The sequence below is a fragment of the Nyctereutes procyonoides genome, unplaced genomic scaffold (assembly GCF_905146905.1).
Source record: "Nyctereutes procyonoides isolate TBG_1078 unplaced genomic scaffold, NYPRO_anot_genome, whole genome shotgun sequence".
NCBI lineage: Eukaryota > Metazoa > Chordata > Mammalia > Carnivora > Canidae > Nyctereutes > Nyctereutes procyonoides.
In genome coordinates, this window is record NW_026575034.1 from 2,056,953 (window position 1) to 2,080,080 (window position 23,128).

A 23,128-nucleotide genomic window follows, 5' to 3' on the forward strand; every position below is an offset into this window, starting at 1 on the left:
AAGAACAACTAGTATTTCCAGGGTGGTGAGAAAAGAAGAGCAGGTGTAAAGCTGTCCTATACAGAGTACTATGTTGATACAGTACCATAAACTATAGTTTCTCTGGAGAAGGTAAACCAAAGTGATGGTACAAGAAACAGGACAAAACATGCAATCGCTGACCTCTAGAATCTTGCACTTTATACAGTATTCAAAAGAATATGCATTAAATATGTTCCTTTTACATTTCACAAGAGGCATAGTTAGGCCTGCATAGAAATGGATCCATTGTTTCAGTATCACATTTATCAATATTGTTCGTAGTCTAAAAGTCCATGCTTATCTATAAAAAAGATGAGTATGAAAGTTACCCTCTTCACTATTTTGTGTAAAGACAGCAATGACTTTTCTTTTAGAATCTCAAATCTAGAGAAACACTAGTCTATAATGAGTAGCAAACAAAACTGATTTATTATGTATGGATAGTGTTAGGTGTGGGCGTGTGACGGGAATTCTGCAGTCTTAAAAGGAAATTAAATCCAGAGTGTTTCTGCAAAATTGATTTCTTGTTGTGAGGAGAAATGCTTTATCGATACTCACCTGCCACCATCCATTCTCATGTCCAAGGGGCCGTCCTTCCGAAGGGAAAAACCTCTTTCAGGAGCATCAAGTTGCATGGAGGAACACCCAGGATCCAGAAGAACTCCATCCAAGGTCCCTGGCTGTACTCCAGCTTTCATTAATAAGGCTTCTGCCTGGCTGAACTGGCCTAGCAGAGCTCGGATCTGTTTACTGTGAATAAACCCAGGAGATGGAGAAAAGACTTTGTTATATTAAATTCTTAAGGTCCATGATCAATGGAAGGAAGCACAGCCCATTGTTAGTTTATTTAACCAGAATGTATTTACTAAGGACCAAATACATGCTTAGTACTAAATAGAGACATATGGAAATGGAAATTTTACATCCTTGGTTTCAACACCAGAGGTGATTTAATGTAATTTATTTTTGCTTATAAACACAATGTATTGTGTACTCCTGTGAAGGTTACAATAAGTTCATGAATTTGCAAAATTCTTTTGTGAGACCATTCATTTTTTCTTTAAAAATAATTTTTTCCTTAAAAAAGCCTATATACCATTTATCATAATAATACATTTAGAGATAACAAATGCTGGTGAGGATGTGGAGAAAGGGAACTGTGTACTGTTGGTGGGGATGTAAATCTGTACAACTACTAAGGAAAACAGTATAGAGCTTCCTCAAAAAATTAAAAATAGAACTACCGTATGATCCAATGATTCCACTTCTGGAAATATATCTAAAGGAAATGAAAACAATCTGTTGAAGAGATATCTGCACCCCCGTTTTCATAACAGCATTATTTAGAATAGCCAGAACATGGAGACAACTTAAGTGTCCATCAACAGATGAATAAAAAAAGTTGCATACACACATTCACACACAGCCAGTGGAGAATTATCCAGCCACTAAAAAGAAAAGAAGGAAATCCTGTCATTTGTAATAGCATGGATGGACCTTGAGGGCATTCTGCTAAGTGAAGTAAGTCAGACGAAGTCAAATACTATATGATCTCATATGTGAAATCTTAAAGAGAGAGAAAACCAAACTCATTTTTTTAAAAAAAGATAGATCAGACTTGTGGTTACCAGAAGTAGGAAATAGGGAAAAGAGAACTGGATGAAAGTGGTCAAAATGTACAAACCTCCAGATAAATAAGTTAAATAAGTACTAGGGATGTAATATACAACATGACAACTAAAGTTAACACAGCTGTATCTATATGTAAGTCAAATCATTAGACTGGACTCCTTAAATTTATATAGTACTGTATGTTAATTACTGTTTCAATAAAACTAGAAAAAATAAATAAGCCAATTTAAATGCAATAAATAAAACAGAGCTCATAGATAAAAGATATGCCAAACATCTTCAAGCCAATCTCACTTTAGATTGTTCCCTATTTTCCCCATAACTTAGGATAGGGGTGCTGTGCAGCTGCACACTTGAAGCATGAAACTATGCTTAAAATAAATGCCTTCTTGCAGAAAAAAAAATGTTTTAGCTTTCAGCAGGGATTTTGAAGTGAATGGAGCATTCAAAATCAATAGACAGGCAAGAAGTTGGGATCACCTTGCAGCTATACTAATTCTCCTTCCCACACAAAGTGAGATGCTGCCTGCAGGGTTCTTCAGAAGCCTTAGGGCAACTGGTATGCATTTTGGATGGGGAATGAGAAGAATGAGAAGAATGAGAAGAATGAGAATTGGCAACTGTCTCAAGACCTCTTTCCCTCCATCTACAGGTGGGTAGGGTGATTTCAACAGTGTTGGGGAATTCATATATCTGATGTTATGTTTAAGGACAGCTTCATTGTTCATTGGTAATTTTTTCCCAAATTCTGATGAAGAAACTGAATTTCAGATTTACTCACCAAAAATTCATTGACTATCTGCTATATATCAGGCATTATGTTAATTGAAGGCATTTAAAGATGAATAAAGCCTGGCTCTCTGAGCTTGGAACTGAGAGGAAGAAATATATAAATGGATAGTTTGTGAAACCACCTGATGGACGCTAATAGTAGGAAGAGAAATTGTTACATCTGTACTTGGAAAATATAAAGTGAATGTTAATACTGTTGGACCCGGCTCACGGGTGCCAACGTGTCCGGTGGACGCCCCAGAGACCCAGACCCCAGACAGGCAGATGCAGGCAGCAAGAGGGTTTACTGAGCGTTTGCGCAAACGGGCCCTCCGCCTCCGAGGAGGAAAAGAGCCCCGATTAGCAATTACAGGGATCTTTTAAAAGGCAAAAGGAAAGAAACCGCCTAAAGGCAAAAGAACCGCGGGAGTCGGTAGCATCCAGGTTGATTTCACAGAGGGTCAACATGAACCTATTCAGGGACATTCCAATCAGGGTGTGTGGGGGGGGGGAAATGGTTTTCTTACTGTGAACAGAATGCTTTTAATTGCTACAATGTCAGGAAGGCGCCTGGATGGGCTGCCTCTGGGTTAGGGCTGGCCCTACTTACAAGGGGGGAGGTTTCTTCAATACTAACACTGGGAACACAAATAATAAAATGTTGAGATTGGAAAGCAACTCACAAATCACTTATTTCAATTACTTAACTGATATTTGAATCTTTTCCCTCTCCACCATCACTGCTGGGTGGGGTGGGGTAGGGGTGAGAGTCAACTGTTTTAACCACCTCCCATTCTCCCTATTGGTGAGGGAGGGATTCCCATTCTAGGATTAGGAAATGACTGAAACACAGCACCTGACCCCTGGACAGATGAGATGTGCAGTTTATTAATCACACATACTTCTAGCCCAGGGGAGGAGGGCAGCACGTACCACGCACGGCTACATGTTGGTTGCACTCAGGAACAGACTGGGCAAGTGGAGGCTACTAAGCAGGTTTTATAGTATCAACAGAGTGAGGCCTTGGGTTCCTATGAGAGAATGTGATTGGCTTGTTTGAGTACTTGTATGGGCAGGGAACTGAAACCTGCTACTCAGTAATAAGCAGACATTTTTACTTATCCCTCTAATAACAAGGATCATTTGGCTGAGGAATCTTATCTGTGGGAGCACGAAGGGGAAGAGAGCTTGTGACTGGGCCACTGGAGGGTCTCCCAATTCTCCCCAGATGTGAAGAACACATAATGCTGGGCTTTAATTTTAAGACCTTACATGACAATCATCTAGCTCATGTTTGAACAGTCCCTATAATCAGAATTCACTACTGTTTTTTAGCTAATTATTTTTTTAGATAACTGTTTTCTCACTTTATTTCTATAATTTTTCCCCTTGATATTAGTCTGCGTAAAACAACTGTAAACCTACAACCATGAAAGCCTTTCACATATCAACTCTTAGTCATCACAAGAGGTATTTGTTGGCTGCCTCTTAGTTGCCAATCTCTGTTCTGACAAGATCTCAAAATTTCAGCCATGCATTTTGGGAGAGACTGATTATATCTATGATGGTTTATATGTCAGCTTGGTTAGCCTAAATTACCCAGTTATTTAATAAAATACTAATCTAGGTGTTGCTGTGCAGGTATTTTGGAGATGTGGTTACTAATTGGCTCACTTTAAGTAAGGACAATTACCTTTAGTGATGGTGTGTGCCTCATCCAATAGGTGAAAGGCTTTCCAAGAGCAAAACCTGAGGTTTCTCAGTGGAAGAAGAAATTCAGCCTCAAGATTCCAATATTAGTTCCTGGCAGAGAATTTCTAGCCTGATGGCCTGCCCTATCTACTCCAGACTTACCAGTCCCATAATTGTGCAAGCCAATTCCTCAAAGTAAATCCCTTTATAGATTTATACATTATACCCATCAGGATTCTCAGGAGAAAAATAACCAGCAGAAGATTTACACACACATACACATATTATATGTTGACACATATTACGTATATATTTTTATATATAAATTGTGTGTGTATGCATGTATATCTCCTACTGGTTCTGTTTCTCCTGAGAATATTGACAGACATAAAATCTCAGCTTGAGATGTAGATGTGGATTAGCCATGCTAATTTGAACACATCATCCCCGTGCCCCCTATAGTTCGTCCAGAGATTGGCATGTACCACAGTTCTAGTCAATGAGACATGAGAGATATTTCCTAGGAGTTTGGGAAAAGAAAATCACTCTATCAACAAACTACAGAGGAGGAAACAGGTTTTTCATACTCTCGACATGAAAGAAGGAGGACATTGCCCTGATTTGTTGCAGCAGATATCTTGACCCAAAGAAAGGAGGCAGTGGCAGTCAGTTTTGGCCCAAACTGTAGAAAGCAAAATAGAAAAATTAACTAGGCCACTAGATTGAGTCTCACCTAAAATCCAACTTGTCTCAGAATTTTTGAGTTATATGAGCCCATAAATTATGTTCGTTATTAAAACCAGTCAGAATTGCTTTTTCTCTTACAATGGCAAATATCGTAAGTATTAGAGCTATCATGCTCAGTCTTTTCTGAACCATACAACTCTTGTGTCTTCTGATATTCTCCATAAAACGAACAAACAAAACCCTTTCATCATGCTAGTTGCTCTTTTCTGAATATGTTCCCGTTTGCCGAGGTCCCTAGATGTAAATTCCATATGGATCAGCACAGAAAAAATCAATTCTGGTCTTTTCTTGTTATTATATTAATACAGCTCAAGATCCAAATAGTTTTAGAATTTATTTCACATCATTGCCTTATGCTAATACCTTTCAGTCTTTTTAAGTTCTTTTTAAAATTTTTTTTATTTAAATTCAATTTAGTTAACATATATAGTGTATTAGTAGTTTCAGGGGTAGAATTCAGTGATTCATCAGTTGCGAATTACACCCAGTGCTCATCACATCACGTGTCCTCCTTAATGCCTGTCACCCACCCATCCCCCCCATCACCTCCCCTCCAACAACCCTCAGTTTGTTTCTCAGTTAAGAGTCTCTTTGTCCATCCTGTTTTATTTTTCCTTCCTTTCCCCTATGCTCATCTGTTTTGTTTCTTAAATTCCATATATGAGTGAGATCATTTGGTACTTGTCTTTCTCTGACTACCTTATTTTGCTTAGCATAATACCCTCTAGTTCCATCAATGTTGTTTCAAATGATAAGATTTCATCTTTTTGATGGCTGAATAGTATTCCTGTGTGTGTGTGTGTGTGTGTGTGTGTGTGTACGCGCACGCACGTGCACACGTGTGTGCATACCACTTCTTCTTTATCCATTCATCTGTCGATAGACACCTGGGCTCTTTCCATAGCTTGGCCATTGTGGACATTGCTGCTATCAACATCGGGGTGCAGGTCCCCCTTTGAATCACTATTTGTATCCTTTGGATAAACACCTAAGAACGCAAACGCCGGATCATAAAATAGTTCTATTTTTAAGTTTTTGAGGAATCTCCAAACTGTTTTTCAGAGTGGCTACACAGAAGTTTGCATTCTCACCAACAGTGTAAGAGGGTTCTTCGTTTTCTGCATCCTTGCCAACATCTCTTGTTTCCTGAGTTGTTTATTTGAGCCATTCTGACCCGTGTGAGGTGGTATCTCATTGGGTTTTGATCTGTATTCCCTGACGCCCTGTGATGCTGAGCATTTTTTTCATGTGCCTGTTGGCCATTTGTGTCTTCTTTGGAGAAACATCTGTTTATACCTTCTACCCATTTCTTGACCGGATTTTTTTGTTTGTTTGTTTTTTTGAGTGTTGTTTGATAACTTCTTTATAGAACTTAGATGCTAGCCCTTAATCTGATAAATCATTTGCAAATATCTTCTCCCATTCTGTAGGTTGCCTTTTGGTTTTATTGACTGTTTCCTTTGCCATGCAGAAGAAGTTTTTTATCCTGCTGAAGTCCCAATAGTTCATTTTTGCTTTTGTTTTGTTGCCTTTGGAGACATGTCTAGCAAGAAGTTGCTGCCCTTTCAGTCTTTTTCATGTACAAAGCTGCTAAGCTTCTTCCATTAGTATATTTGTGCAGCTTTTGTTTTTGTCAATTGTTGCAGATCTAAGTATAATTTCTGCCCTACACATTTTCTACAACCCTTAGGATCCAGTTATTACCTTTAACCACAGAAATCTTCTTTATACTATAGCAAAACCTCAAAGAAATCAGTATTTCTCAGTCTTAAATCCTTACGTTTTATAGCTATTATCCTGCTTGAAGCTAATATACTTGTAAAATAAAAAAAATAGTAAGATCTTATATGGAATGTTTGCATTCCTGGGTGTCCTCAAATATAACTATTTAACACACAATACTCATACAGTTTTATGCCTATTAGTAAATAACCATGTTACAGAGCATCTTCCTCTTACAGGCATAACAAGAAACATGCAGTGTCGTATGGTGTGGTGGTTGACGTTAGAATCAGAGGAAGAGTAAGGGGCTAGGTTCTGATACCAGAAATACAAATCTGGGCAGAGACCAACAAAGAATCTATGCCATAGGGATCTGGTAAGAGTGAATACATGATCATCTGGGAGGGGGTAGCATGTGGTAGTAGGGGGTCTGTAAGAAAGCAATGTATCATGAACGAGTTAACATCAAGTAAATACAGCAGCAAACAGGAGGGCTCTAACTGTTGGCTAGACTTTTCCTAAAAAAGAACGTCATTAGCTGTGAAGGAATTGAAGTCCTAGGCATGAATATGGTTAGAAATTCAGGCATAAGAGAGTAAGTTTAGAGATGTACTTAGAACCAGCCCAGTCACTAAAACCCAGGCATCAACTCAGGATTAGTAATAAAGGCAATTTGATGTTCAGTCACTTATGCTACAGACCAGGCCATCTTCAATCCATTACCAGAGCACTGTGGTAAATTAGAAGGGCACACTGAGCTATCAGATGGATATGCAGAAAACACTAATCATGTGACATATGAACTAGGATGACAAGCGGAACAATGTAAAGCAGAAGCTTTCCCCTTTTAAAGCAGCTTTTTTTTTTTTTTTTAAGATTTATTTGTTAGAGAGAGAGAGACAGAACATAATCAAGTGGGGTTGGGGAGGGAGAACAATCTCAAGCAGACTCCACGCTGAGTGCAGAGCCTGAGTCAGGGCTTGATCTCGCGACCCTGAGATCCCGACCTGAGCCAAAACCAAGAGTCGGACGCTTAACTGACTATGCCACCCAAGTGCCCCAGACCTAACATTTCTTAAGAAGCTGCCAGGAACAGTACCCAGACACTTAAAGTTTGTTTCAGTGAACTTAAAGTGAACTGAATCCAGGGTTCACTTCATCATAAACCTTAATCATTTCTGTGTGTGCACTTGGGGACATATGTGGGTGATAATATCCCATAAAAGGATAAGAGGAGCAAAGCAGAAATAGCTTTTTTTGTTTTGTTTTGTTTTTTGTTTTTTTTTAGGAGGTTGGTCTGCTTACTGTGGTTAAGTCCTTCTTACATTACCATCAACATTATGTTATGTAAATGCCAATGTACCACCTATATTCTAGTCGCTAAATTTTATTGATCTGTAGGCACAAAGCAGGGGCCATCCATGGCTGCCTTTATCACCTGATTAGGCCTCCCAAGTAAGGCATTCAGAGGGAACCAGAACAATGGTTGAAACATGTAGCAGTTTGAGCAACGGTAAGAGCACACATTGTAGGGTACTTTGTGTGCCAGGCCCTCTGCTTTTTACTTGTCAAATCATTTCATGCTCCTGATAACCCTAAGAAGTAGGTGACATTCTGGCCCACGATCTGCAGGTGAAGAAATAAGGGCAGACGGTAAAGTTACTCACCCAAGTCATATGACTAGTAAGTCGTAGAATTAAAATGCAAACACAGGCTAGTCTGGCTGCAGAGTCTCTGCTCTTACCCACTCCGCTGGAATACCTCTCAACTCTCTCTCGTTTTGCACCACTTCAGATCTCTTACTCCTCACCATTATGATCTTGTCATGATCCATAAATCTGTGTAGTTTGTCTGATTTTTTTTAATTAAAATACTTTGTTTTTAGTGTTTGCCATCTCTTCATAGCTATAGATCTGCAGATTCAGCACTCAACAAATATTTGCTGAATAAAGATTATCTACTAGGTGCTGGACACAGGAATATAAAAATGAACAAGAGCACACAGTCTAGAAAGGTATATGCACAAACTGAGGTGAATCACTGAGGAGATAGTCTATTTCTTCTTAAAACAACAGTGGTAGAACGGAATGGGACACTATCATGACTTATGTTTAAATCTTGGCTTTGCTACCTACCAATCCTATGGTATTAGACAAGTTATTTAATTTCTCTCAGTTTTAGTTCTCTGTATCTCACAGGGTTTAAGTTTTCCCCTCTAATGCAGATGAGTATGGTAGTAATACCTCAAAAAGTTCTGAACTCAGACTGAATCAGACCATTGGCTTTCTAATTCTTTAATTATTTTTGAACTTGACTACAATAAATATTGTTCATCTTAACTCTGGCAAGTCATCTGCACTTGGAATACAAATTATTAGTCTGCTTTATTATAAAAGCTACAATGCACTAATATATACCGAGGCTGGTGATGTAAGAGTATTTGATTTGATTGTGTATTTAAGGTTGAACATACAACATCATCATTCTTCTAACCGCATATCATCTAATAATTCTGGAGCCAGATTCCTCACTTGTGCTACGGAAACAACAGAGCAGTTCCAATGTCACAGAGCTTTTAGTGAAGAGTATATTAACTAATATACACAAGAACACCTACTAAGATGCCCAAGCATAGAAAAGCCCTTCATAAATGCTACCTCTCTGCCTACCCCTGCTCCAAGTTGTTTTCTTCCTTTAGATACTCCTCTTCTTTACTTGGTCACTGTGCTGACAATCCAGAGATACAAACAATGACAAGGATTTCCTTCAAGCCCACCAAATGCAGAGCATACTGGCTGTGATCTTTTGACCAAAAACTTTTTTCTCCAACCTCTTTGATGTGCCTCTATTGGGATATATTTTTCTTTCCACTTCACCATGTCCATTATACTTTGAGAACTGTTAACTTTTTTTTAAAGGTTTTTATTTAAATTCCAGTTAGTCAACATACAGTGTATCATTAGTTTCAGTGTAACCTTAGTCCATACATCACCCACGCTCACCACAAGTGCGCTCCTTAATCCCAATCAAATATTTTACCCATCCTCCCATCCACCTCCCCACTGGTAACCATCAGCTTTTTCTCTGTAGTCAAGAGTGTTTCCCGGTTTGTCTGCCTGTCTGTCTCTCTTCCCCTTTGCTCCTTTGTTTGGTTTCTTAAATTCTACATATTAGTGAAATCATTTGGTTCTTGTCTATCTCCCAAATGACCTATTTCACCCAGCATAACACTCTCTAACTCCATCCATGTCATTGCAAATGGCAAGATTTCATTCTTTTTTAATGGCTCAATAGTATTCTACTGTGTGTGTGTGTGTCTATCAATCACACTCTATCCATTCATCGGTCAATGGACACTTGGGCTCTCTCCATAACTTGGCTATGGCAGACAATGCTGCTATAAACATCAAGGTGCATGTATCCTTCTGAAATAGTAATTTTGTATTCTTTGGGTAAATATCTAGTAGTACAATTGCTGGATGGTAGGGTAGTTCTATTTTTAACTTTTCAAGGAACCGTTATGAGCGGCCCCACCAGTTTGCATTCCCACCAACTGCACAAGAGAGCTCCTCCTTCTCCACATCCTTGCCAACACCTGCTTTTCTCTTGAGTTGCTGATTCCAGCCATTCTGACAGGTGTGAAGTGATATCTCACCATAGTTCTGATTTGCATTTCCCTAACAAGAAGTGATGTTGAAGACAGTTGTTCACTTTTTGATATGTTTATGTTTACCATACCACATAGAGCTCTTTGCAGACATATTTATTTATAATCTAGAGTAATTTGATTTTCATATTATGATCACTTTTATATATTATTAAAACGTGCCCTTGCTCAGAGAGTATTTCCATATACTGTATATATTTGATTTGATTGTGTATTTGATGCCCTTGCTAAAGATGACTTTGCTCAAAGAATATTTCCATATAATGTAGAGATGAAACAAAAAGATATTACTTTTGCTTTGTATAATTTGCTCCAAATCTTTGATAGCATTATTTTTACTGACCTTTAAGAAAATACTTGTTAAAAACTGATATACCTATTTACTCACAACTCACAAAGTACATTTTCTTTTTTAAGACAGGTAGAAGGGGAGTGGGGAGGAGGAGGACAGAAGGAGAGTGAATCTTAAGCAGGCTTCACACCCAGCACAGAGCCCCACATAGGGCTTAATCTCACATCCCCGCGATTATGGCCTGAACCAAAATCAAAAGTCAGACATTTAACCAAATAAGCCACCCAGGTGCCCCCATAATGTATAGTTTAGAATAATGCACATTAGAAATGATAAATGTAATTGCATTTGTATCTCTCAGTAACTCTTTCAACATTTATTCACTGGAATAATCACCCCCTGTTCTGGAATAACAGTGTAGCAGGCCTCATAAGTTTTCTACTAATTAATATGTTATAGTCCTATGGTTACTGTGAATTATATACATAGCCACTCAGAAATAAGACTGGCCAGTGCTAAGCTACACTGCAAAAACAAACAACAAATGAATATTTACTGAGCAATTACCAAGTGTCAGGCATTGCTCTATATCACTTGTGATATAAGTAAATAAAACATAAAATCCCAATGACTGCAGAGCTTACATTGCAGAGGATAATCGATATTTGAAAACATTTATTTCTGTTCATAGCAGTTTAGCTTGATGAGAACAACTCCTCCCTTGGAAAAAAACTAAAAAAGCTAGATAATTAAAATTATCTATTTGAAGGGATCAGAGCTACAAAAGCAGCTAAGACTTGAGGAGATAAATGGGTAGCACAAACAAGTAAGCCTAACATTGGAACAGTTCTTCCCCTCAAGGCCTTTGTCTATTTGCATGTGGAAACTAAGAGGCTATGAAACTGAGCGGAACTTTTGGCAACCTCATAGATGAAAGGCACAAAGATGGAGTTCATGGTCCATCAAGTGGATATTACCAGGTAATAATTACAGAATTTCAGTTGAGACTCAAAAGGGCTAAAACTAGGTGGAAGGTGGACCAAAATAAGTCACACAAAGACTGAAATATGGTTTCTAATCAGGTCAGTCCATACTATAATACTGTAATATCCCACTGTGATACAGTGGGATGCCTAGGCGGCTCAGCAGGTGGCGCCTGCCTTTGGCTCAGGGCGTGATCCCAGAATCCCAGGATCAAGTCCTGCAGCAGGTTCCCCTCAGGGAACCTGCTTCTCCCTCTGCCTGTGTCTCTGCCCCTCTCATGAATAAATACAATCTTAAAAACAAAATAAGGTGATACAATGTTAAGATGAACTGCCCACCAAAAGCAACAGTAAATAATATCTGGAGGAAGATACCTTTCAAACTCTCAAAGTAGCTCCATGATTTTTCAAAAAAAAAATGTGTGAAATCAAATAAAAATTACTAGACAGACCAAGAGATAAGCCCAATTACCAACCTTAATGAATAGATCAGAGAAATAGACAAACAGCATACAGAATAAAGTTATTAGTGTGGACCTTAGGATAGCTAATATGCTTAAGAAAAGAAAGGCTAGTTAAGTAATTTGAACCCAAAAAAATGCCTCTATAGAAAATAGTAAAATGAAAATCAGACCAAATGGAAAACAGCTCTATACAAAAATTGAAATTAAGAATTCAATAGGTAGATTTAAGACTAGCTTTGAAAATAGCCCTAGAAAGGATTAGTGGCATAGAAGATTGTTTAGTGGAAAGTATTAAGATTAAAAAAGACAGAGAAAATAATCTGGAAAATATAGAACAGAGCACAAGACATATAACATGGCAAGGAGATCTAACATATGAATAACTGGAATTTCAAAAGAGAGAAGAGAGAAAATGAGGTAAAAACTATGTTTATAACGACATAATGACCAAGAGCTTTCCAAAATGATTCAAGATTTCAAGTCACATACTCAAAAAGCATGATAAACTCCAAAGAGAATATACACATAAACAAACAAAAGAAAGAAAACAAAACAAAAAATCATAGCAGAATTCATGAAGACAGAGGGAAATTAAAACATTAAGAACAGTCAAAGAAAAAAAGATATACTGCATTCATAGGAACAAGTCAGAACTGAAATAATGAAAGCCAAAAGACTGGCAAATTTCTTTCAGGAGTGAAAGGGAAGGGCGCCTGCGTGGCTCAGTAAGTTAAATGTCTGCCTTTGGCTCAGGTCATGATCCCAGAGTTCCGGGATCAAACCCCACATTGGGCTCCCTGCTCAGCAGACAGCCTGGTTCTCCCTCTGTCTCTGGTTCTTCCCCCAGTTGTGCTCTCTTGTGCTTTTTTTTTTTAAATTTTTATTTATTTATGATAGTCACACACACACACACACACACACAGAGGCAGAGACACAGGCATAGACACAGGCAGAGGGAGAAGCAGGCTCCATGCACCGGGAGCCCGACGTGGGATTTGATCTGGGGTCTCCAGGATTGCGCCCTGGGCCAAAGGCAGGCGCCAAACCGCTGCGCCACCCAGGGATCCCTCTTGTGCTCTTTTGTATAGCAATTATTCTCTCTCTCAAAATAAATAAATAAAATCTTTAAAAAAAAAGTGAGTGGGAACTAAAAATATTTCAGTTAAAGAAAATTGAGATAATTCACCACCAGCAGACTTATACTAAAAGACATATTAAAAATGGTTTTCTTCAGGCAGCAGGAAAGTAATCTCAAATTGAAAGAAATAAAATGCATGATAGAATGAAGATCACTGGAATGTGTAAACATACCAGTAAATCTAGATGAATATTGCTTGTGTAAGAAATAATTTCTGAAAAAAAAAAAAAAGAAATAATTTCTGGCAGCTTCTATATATAGGTAAAGTTAAATATACAGTAGTAACACATGAAGCAAGAGTGTGATAAGTGTTGTTAACAAGTTTTAAAGTCCTTGCAATTCCAGTGTCCAAAAAGAAAGAAATGTCCAGAAAAGTGCAATTCCAATTTATATTCGATTTTCATAGAAAATTATGCATATTGTGATCTCCAGGGTAAACTTAAAAAGAATAATAATTTATAATGTATGAGCAACCAGAAAAAGAAGATATAATAATAAAAAAGAAAACAATAAAGGAGGGAAAGAAAGAAACAAAGAATAGGTTAGACAAGTAGAAAACAAACAAGAAAATGGTAAGTAGACATAATATTCTTAGACTAATACTTAAATTCAAAGACAAAGATTTTCAAGATCCATATGCTGCTTATAAATAACAACCTAAGTGTTAGGACCTAGAGAAGTAAAAAATAAGGGGAAAAATATCATGTAATTGCTATACCAAAGAAAGGTAGACAGAAACAGTAGTAGAAATAAAAAGAGGTATTTTATCATAATAAAAGGGCCAAATCCATTAATATGACATGTCAATTACAAATCTGTAAGTACCTAATAATAAAACTTTAAAACATGTAAGTAGAATTTGATAGAACTAAAAGCAGACAGATACATAATCATAATCGTAGATTTGTAATATCATTCTTAGTGGGGCATCTGTGTGGCTCAGTTGCTTAAGTGTCCAACTCTTGGTTTTGTCTCAGGTCATGATCCCAGGGTTGTGAGATCAAGCCTTGCGTTGGGCTCTGTGCTGGACGTGGAGTCTGCTTAAGATTCACTCTCCTTTTGTCCTCCTCCCTCCCACTCCCTGCAGCACCCAAAAGATTTTAAGTGTACAATGAACATTTTTTTGACAATGAAGGTAGTGATAATATTGAGAGGCATAAATATTTTTCAAAAGGTGAAAAAAGAGGATAATACTTAGTATGACTAACTCTGTTCTTTTCATTACACTTAAATGAGATCAAAGTACTAAAACAAGAGATGCAAGATACAAAGTTTGCTTATATAGGCTGTGGAGAGGACAAACAAGTTACGCAGTGTGTATCCCTCTAGTACTTAACTAAGTCCAATTGTTATGTGGGTATACGTTTTAGGCACTTATTTTTCACACGTCTAAGAGTTATAAGAAGTTTTCTAGAACTACCTTGTAACCACAATCAACCATTTAAGAGTGTATTTTTCAAGTTTTTTGTTCACAATACCTTGCCACCTACAATATCAAAGGAAAAAATCTAGCATGTTCTATTAAGGAAGAAAATAAAATTCACAATTCCTACCAACTAAAATCAGGGGATTAGTTAAAGTTAAATTTAATTCATTCATAAAAAAGAAAACTTTGAAAAGTGCTTTACTTTGAAAGATGGTATTAAGAGTCACAATACTATTTAAACAAAATTCCTTTTGGAGCACCCCACCCCCCATCTTAAAGTCCCATGGGCATTTTAAAAAATCCTAGAACTATATAAAAAGATTTATGTGAAGTCTGCTTTACTCTCAGTAATAATTAGATAGTAATTACAAAATAGTCTTTAAACTGCTTTATGATTTCTGGTGGTCCCTGGCTTTAGGATGCTAGATAACCTCTCTCCATACTACCCTCATAGTCAATTCAATTTTCTAGAAAGTTTAATGTGAAAATTGGAATAAAAAAGTATCCACTTCTTTGAGGTATCACTTTCTAAAATCTACATCCTCTGAAGTAGTTTAGTATTCAGGAATTCTATCACGACTTAAACATTAATAGCTTTGAATGCTTGGCATTGTTGATGCAGGATGCTTGGATGACTGCCTGAATTAGGTCTGAAGGGGCCAGATGATTTAATCGAGAGGCCTCTAATTAAGGGTGAATATCACAATCATCTGGAGAATGTTTACAAATTATGGGTGTTTTACTACTGACCTAAAGAATCAACATCAAGACAAGCACGCTATAATTTGGGGATTTTCCAGAGGTGTTCTCACTCATAGCCCTCTTCAGAGTGCAATGGTACAGCCAAAAAGAAAAGAGCTTTAGGCATGTTTATCAAGGCCATGAGGAATGGTAAATTCTTAAGGCTGATAATAGTTTTTGTAAAATAAGCATATGCAACAAGTATGAAGTAAATGAGTGGGGAAAATTATATGATTACTATTATGGTCAAAGATAACAGTTGGTGCATAAGGCAAAGGACAGCAGCTGTTAGGAACACTGAGGCTTAGGAAGTAGGTGTATGTCACTTCATGCAAAGAAAAGAAAAATTCCACTTACTGGTGCCAAGTAATAAAGTCACTGACACAGAGGGAAACGATATGGAGGCACTCACCAACCTGCCTTCAGGTATCAACTGGCCCTAACTCTCATAAATCTGAAATAATATGGCCCTAACTCTCGTAAATCTGAAATAATAATCTAGTAAATCTGAAATAATCTAGTTAATCTAGACAATTCCTACCCTAGTAGCTTTTGATGCATGGACTTTAAAATGGCACCTCAGATTCAGTTTAAATAAATAAATAAAAATCCCTAAATATAACCAAGTATTTTTAAATGAAGGGAAAAAAATCTACAAGGAAGTCAGCAGTGTTCTTCAAGTGAATAAAGCAGCCATTATTAGTTCAAAATTCAGGCCATGAATCTGATTTTGTTTTGTTTTGTTTTTTTTTTTAAAGATTTTATTTATTTATTCATGAGAGACACAGAGAGAGGCAGAGACACAGGCAGAGGGAGAAGCAGGCTCCATGCGGGGAGCCCGACGCGGGACTCGATCCCGGGACTCCAGGATCACGCCCTGGGCTGAAGGCGGCACTAAACTGCTGAGCCACCAGGGCTGCCCCGAATCTGATGTTTTAATGTTTAAATTGATGTACCTGTTTATCTATTTTACACCTGTATTCATTTTAATATAAAATAGTGTTTAATTAATATCCATGTTTAATTTAACAAGTCAAATTGATGCTCTAGAAGGCATATCATGTTTTTCCTGCAGTCTTGAATACTCACTGGGCAACACTGCTGACAACTACTAGCATATTAAAATGATGCATCCAGAAAAAAAAAATAAAACGATGCATCCAGAGGAGAAAGCATGTAAGCTTTTGTCCTGTTGGTCATTCTCATTAGCTTAGAAATTTATATGGTCATTACATAATATAGCAAGAAGATTATGGCAAATAGCTAATGGGTTTTAGTTGAAGGCAAAGAAAATATAGCCTTTCTGACCTCTAAAAAAAGTTCATTAAAACTTAAATTTGATAGTGTGAAATTTTAGTGAATTTTCATTGTTTTTTTTTTTTTTTTTAAGTTCAGTGGGAATAAGAGAAATTCATTTCCTCTGTAAATGCAAATTACTTAGCTGGGTGTGTGTCAGAAGGAAATTTCTCTTAGCCATACTTTTTTCCAATGACCCCTCTCTGAAAATGCTTTCTGTACTTTTCAGTTGCTGAGTTTTGTCCTGTAACTACTATGTATCATTTCTCATTTTAAAAGAATATTCAAATATATATTAGCAGGGGATAATCTCCGAAACCAAGCATGGATTTAGTTCAGGTATATCTTGAGTGCTGTTATTCTGCAAAGGGGTGCCAGGGCAATAAGGTTTAAACATGGAAATATAATGTAAAAACTAATCCCCCAAATCTAATTTTTTGTGGGGTGGGGACCAGACTAATGTTACCTAACACCTATATTTCTGGTCTGCAAGATTTTACTTCCTACATTATTAAATTAAAATACGTTAAATGAAAGTTTTTAAAAATGCTGTCCAGTGTGCTAAAGTTTGTATTTCTAATCCATTTAATAACATTAATAAACATACAGTGTTCAAATAAGTAAAAGGATTTTAAGGAGTTGATTTAAGTAGATTTTATCCAATTAAGTAGATTTTATCATTCAAAGATTATTATTAGGTTTAGGTACAAAATAGATTTTCAACCACTAAATATATTTATATATGTGATATATAAATGAAATTATTCTAAAATCCAGAGGCTAATGTGGCTCTAGGTACAAAATGATAATACCAGTTGTTGGCCATAATAGATTTAATCAATTTTGAAATGTTAATATTTCTTCTATGCACAGATAAATGCTTTTGAGATTTTTAAGAAGATCAGTCTGCTACCATTTTGTGAATACTTCTTTGTGCCAGGGACTATATTAGATACTAAGGTAACAAAGGTAACACATGGTCCCTATTCTCAAAGATCTCACAGCAAATAACAGTACACGGCCTTATTATTCACAAAATGTTTTAACTTAGATGATCACATTTTGACCTTCATCACAATCCTATAAATTATATGAACATTTTTACCCTCAGTTTATAGTTATTGAAATTTGGCCTTAGAGAATATTTTTCTTATACATCTTTCTCTAAGATTATCTAGCACACTAATAGGAAGCAAAATGGTTGCTCAATAAATATTTGATAATGAGTGACTTGCTCAAGGTCACAGAGCTAGTACCGGTAAAGCTAAGAATTAAACACAGGTCAAGTTAATTCTAAGACCAAGATGTCAAAGTATTACTATAGATAGTTTTGAGAGGTTGACTCAGGGCATCTGTTTGCACATCTCTCTGATGAAACTGATTCAACAACTTCTTAATATAGTAATTCTTGAGCTATGTATACTTTTTTTTTTTTTAAGGTGGAATGGCATGCCAGGAAAAAAAGTCTATTCCTTGCTCTAGCTTTAGCATCTACCCTAGACGGAGAGGAGGCAGCAAAGAAATAGAATTACAGAGGTCTAGCATCTATGTCACCAATATGAATGGTTAGGTCACTGGCAAGTATTATCAGATTGAAATTATCAGCCTTATTTAAAAAAAAAACTTAATGTATACTCAAGAACAGGAAAAATCCAAATACCAATCTTGAATCAGACTTAAGTTAGCCTCATGCCAGCACAACTAGATTTCCTGGAAGGGCTACTTATCTCAACTTTAAAAAGCGCAACAATAATAAAATACAAAATAAAATGATTTTGCAATAAGTACTAAAATGAATTCATCTGAGTTTTAGTGTCAATTATTTGGGTTATTTAATTTGTGTTTAAGTGAGTTTTACAATAAATATTTATCGAAAGGCTATTTACAGGCTTAGTGGGCTGGATGTCAAAATGTCTACAAAAGCTGTGTATCTTTGGGAAAATAATTTCTATAGCAAGGCCTGTTTAATCATTATAAAATACCAGGGCTAGATTAAGAAAAAAAAAACCTCTAAAATAGTAGGAAACTCATATTTAGTAGTTTTTGGATAACGGGAGCTAGTACCTATTGGACCGTCTGTGCGTCAAGCAGCATTCTGAGTGGTCTTCTTGTACTAAAGCACGTAGTCGCCAGACACACGCGGGGTGGCTAACACTGTACTCTCCCAGTTTGTCGCTGGGGAATCTGCACAGCAGAGCCACAGAACTTACGGAAGCTTAGAGAGCTAGTAAGTAGTAAAGATGGGATTCTAACCCAGGCAGTCCGGTTCCAAAGCAGGTGCTATGCCACGCGGCCTCTGCAGGCAAGAGTTAGCAAGTGCAACGGAACCAAAGGCGGCTCCCTTTTATTGAGTTACTACTATTTGCCAGACATTGAACGAAGGGCATTATGCTTGTTACTTCATTTAATCCTTCCAGAAACAATGATCTTTGAGGTAGTGTAGTTGTTATTATACCCACGTTACAGGTCAGGAAACTGACTCAGAATCTAAGACAACCTGTTCGCCACCCACCACATGTCGTGGCAGGCTGAGATTCTAACCCTGCCTGGTCTTTGTTTCTGATGCCTCTACTTTTAACTAATATGCAATACTAGGATGTTTTGTAAGAAATACACTACTTTTGTGGTTGGAACTCATCCTACACATTTTGCACTTCAAAAGAGTTTTGGTGGGTTTCAAGCGGAAAAGACAGAATTGAAAACAATTATAAAATGTGCTGAAAGGGTTACCAATGTGGAGCTCTCCTGTTAAACTTATATAGAAGTGTTTGAATTTTCTGAGGAAAAAAACACAATTCAATAATATGTGAGGAGTAATAAGTGGATGACACATTAAAAATAGCAGTAATAATAATTGTTGAATGGGAGGTTTCACACTTGGAGTTTGAGAAAATTAACTTTCTTTTCTCAGATTCAAGGCAGGCATCTCCTTAACTGACACAACTGAATTATTCCACAAACACAAGTCTGGCAAAGTTTTACACATCTAAGAGTAGCTGGGTCATTAAGTAAAAAACTAAAAAAAAGTCCCCTTCTTCATTCCAAGTGGTAGTCCATCAGATCCAATTTGAAATGTGCTGGTACCTTGGCATATAAGCTGGGGCTTGGCTGGCTCAGGAGTCAAGGGACTTTAACTCCATGGGTGGATGCACAGTGCATATTTTAGTACCTTCAGGGGGAAAAACAGACAAACACACAGGAGGAAAACCTGTCTGCAACTAATTATATTACATTTGTACAACATGATATTACCCTATCACTCTCAAAAAATCTACAATTGGTATTAAACAAATGAAATGCTAAGGAATCCTCTTAAAATACAAGCAACAGCAATAATGCCAACGAATATGATAGAATTATGTAGCTAATGAGTATCCACAACTATAGTGATAAAAAGCAGTAATAATACATAGGTAATGCCCTTCCGTAAAACAGCATCCAGTCCTAAAGTTAAGAAAATAAAATCATAATATTTGGCTTTTGAGAATAAACTTTTAAAAGGCTTTATAGGCATAATGTTGATTCATATTTACATATTCATGTAAACATATATGTAAGTATATATCACACACACTGGGAATATAAAGCATATGCATATTATACACACATGTATATATATATATATTTGTGTATTATATATAATTTCTTAATTCTAAGAGGGAAAGAAATCTAATTGGTCAAAATCAGTCATAAAATTTTAACGATGTTTCTGCAAAAAACAGCAGTGCCAAAGGGTAATGCATTGCTAATGGTTTCCAGTGGAATAAATAGCTACTCTGACGTCAAAACTTTGTTACACTCCAATAACTGGCTCACTTGGGGTTTCAGGTACAGCAAGTTACATGTCAGTTTTAAATAAAGTTATAAAAATAGAATGCCTGGTGAACCATATTGTCGCTATGCAACCTGATATGTTATGATTTATATCCAATAAAATGTTAACAAAGGTGATAGATTATACCAAAATAGTATCTGGTGGTTTAGGATGCCCTGCTCCTTAAATTTCAGGTTTAAAAAATGCTATATTTTACTTTGTCTGGACCTAAAGTGGCACACAGGTGTAATATAATCCACTGTTAACAGAGTGTCAAATTAGAAATATTTACTATCTCAAAGATAAAGTGATTCATACACTGGTAAATCTCCCTTGATAGGTATAATAATGACATTTTAACTGGGGACTTAGAGCAATAGGAACAATAAGTCTATAGAATGTCCAAAAAAGGAGGGGCTTATTATATTAGTTCATATAGGACTATCAGTCATTTTTCAGAAAAGATATTGCCTAAATAAACATAGGAATTTCAATCAAAATAGAACACTTATACTACCTTATCCTAGGACTAGACTTGACACTGTAAGTTGAAAACCCCTGAAAGATGTGCTCCATTTATATGTTATATTTGATATTGAGAAAATGCTAATTGGCACAATTTTATTTTAAAGTGAGTGTAAATGAGATCTTATAAGGTTTGAACAATCCATCAAACAGCATGCACAATTAGAATGATAACAGTTTTTCTATACCAGTGTCTTGCTACAGAATGCATAGAGGATATATTTGTGTAAAGAAAGGGGAAAAATAAAATTTCTGTGTCAGCTGCAATATTTACTGAAATAATATCAAAATAAAGCAATATGTATTTAAGTGATTGAAGACAGCGATTTATATGCAAGAAAATACTTAGTGTTATTCAATTATTATTTCTATATTAAAATAGAAAATATTTTATTCTTATATGTAGAAATGTTTGCGACAGTGTTTTATCTGCAAAATAATACATAAATCTGTCTATTTTATTCCCTTATTTGTGCTTACTTTGTATAAGAAAGGCAAGGAGTAGAAGATTTAGATAGACAAATCCCAGTGCCACCATCTACAAATACTGACTTCAGCCAAGTTAGGTAATCTCTATCAGTCTTCTTCCTTTGTACATGCAGAAATAATAATGAAATAAATTATGTACATAAAGTCTCTAGAACAGTGTTCCTCATATGTAGTGTTCCAGGCACTGTTCTAAGCTACTGAAAAGAATCATTAGCAAACAAAACAAAGAATTCTAGTTCATGGTGCTAATAAACTTGTAGGGGTGGGAGATGATAATATACATTTTTAAATAAGTAAATTATACAGTTTAAGAGGTAATAAGTGACATAAAAATACAAAATAAATCAGGAAACAGTAAGATCAGAAGTGCTGGGGTTTTAATTTTAATAAAGTGGTCAGGTAGGCCTCATTGAGAAGATGATGTCTGAACAAAGACTTGAAGGGAGGAAAAGAAGAGGGAAGAACATTCCAGGGAGAGGAAATAGCTAATGCAATTGCCTTAATTAAGAGGCATGCTTAATAATTTTGAGGAATAGCAGGGAAGCCAGAATGACCAACAAAAAGTGATCAAGGGGCAGAGAGGAAATGAAGAGGATACACATTGTAGGGCTTTGTAAGCGGCTCTAAGTTCTTCAGTTTTTGTAAAATAGCAACCAATGCAGAGTTTTGAGCAAAAGAGTGGCATGACTTAATTTATGTTTTTAAAAGGATCATTAATGGTTGATGTTTTGAGAACATACGGAGGAGATAAGAAGGTTGGATAAGAGATTATTGCAGTGATCCAGGTAAAAGATGGTAGTTGGGACTAGGGCAGCAGCAGTATAGGTGGTACAGTCTAGGTATTCATAATATATTGTGAGTTTAGAGGCAATAGGATTTTTAATGGACTGGTAGTAGGGTGAAAGAAGAGAGAAATCAAGGATGTCTACAAGGATTTTAGCCCAGTCAACTGGAAGGATGAGGAAGGTTATAAATAAAGCAGGTTTGGGGTGAAGATCAGGTGTTCAACTTCAGTCAAATTAAATTTGAGATCTCACGTGGAGAGTCAAGTGGACTCTCAAGTGGAGAGAAAGTATTTAGGTATACAAATCTAGAGTTCCGGAGAGAATATTAATATGAAGATAGTATTTGAAGCCATTAGACTTGATGAATTTACCAAAGGTATGACTAGACAGAGAAGAGAACCACAGAACTCCAACATTAATACTAAAGAAGGGATGCTGATGAAATTGTGATTGATTTACAAGGTATATTTATTTTTAAAATTTATTAATTACAATAATAATATAAAAATATTCATTAGGATGCTCACCAGATACTGTATCTTGGTATGTCTAGATTCTAAAGAGAGGATAATACAGATAAGGCCTATCGGATCCACAATTTCATTTATTCACCAATGCTTTCATGCTATCCTCAAGGAAAGTCCTCTCCCTCTAGCCTTTCTATGATCGTGCCAGTGAGTGAGCTTCTAACTTAGCAGGGTACAAGACTTCATCATCGCATTCTACATGATACTAATTTGGTTGGATAATTCAGACCTTGTAAAGTTAGAGAATTCACTAGGAGAAGAGGGAAAGGGAGTGTGCAGGAACCTGCTTATGAGTCATTAAATAGGGCTTAACCTGAACTTAACATGTCTTTGTTTAGCCACTGTTCTCGATAGTATCAGCCATCTTTGGTAATTTTACTTACTCCCATCGCATAC

General features: G+C 36.5%; 1 protein-coding gene across 1 annotated transcript in view; it reads right to left on the bottom strand.

Moving 5' to 3' along the window:
* Window positions 1–23,128, bottom strand: part of METTL15 (methyltransferase like 15) — a 179,528-nt gene that overhangs the window by 40,554 nt on the left and 115,846 nt on the right. Inside the window, exon 4 of the mRNA XM_055318094.1 lies at window positions 580–771. Within this exon, the coding sequence (XP_055174069.1) occupies window positions 580–771 (192 nt within the window). The remainder of the gene's footprint in view (window positions 1–579; window positions 772–23,128) is intronic.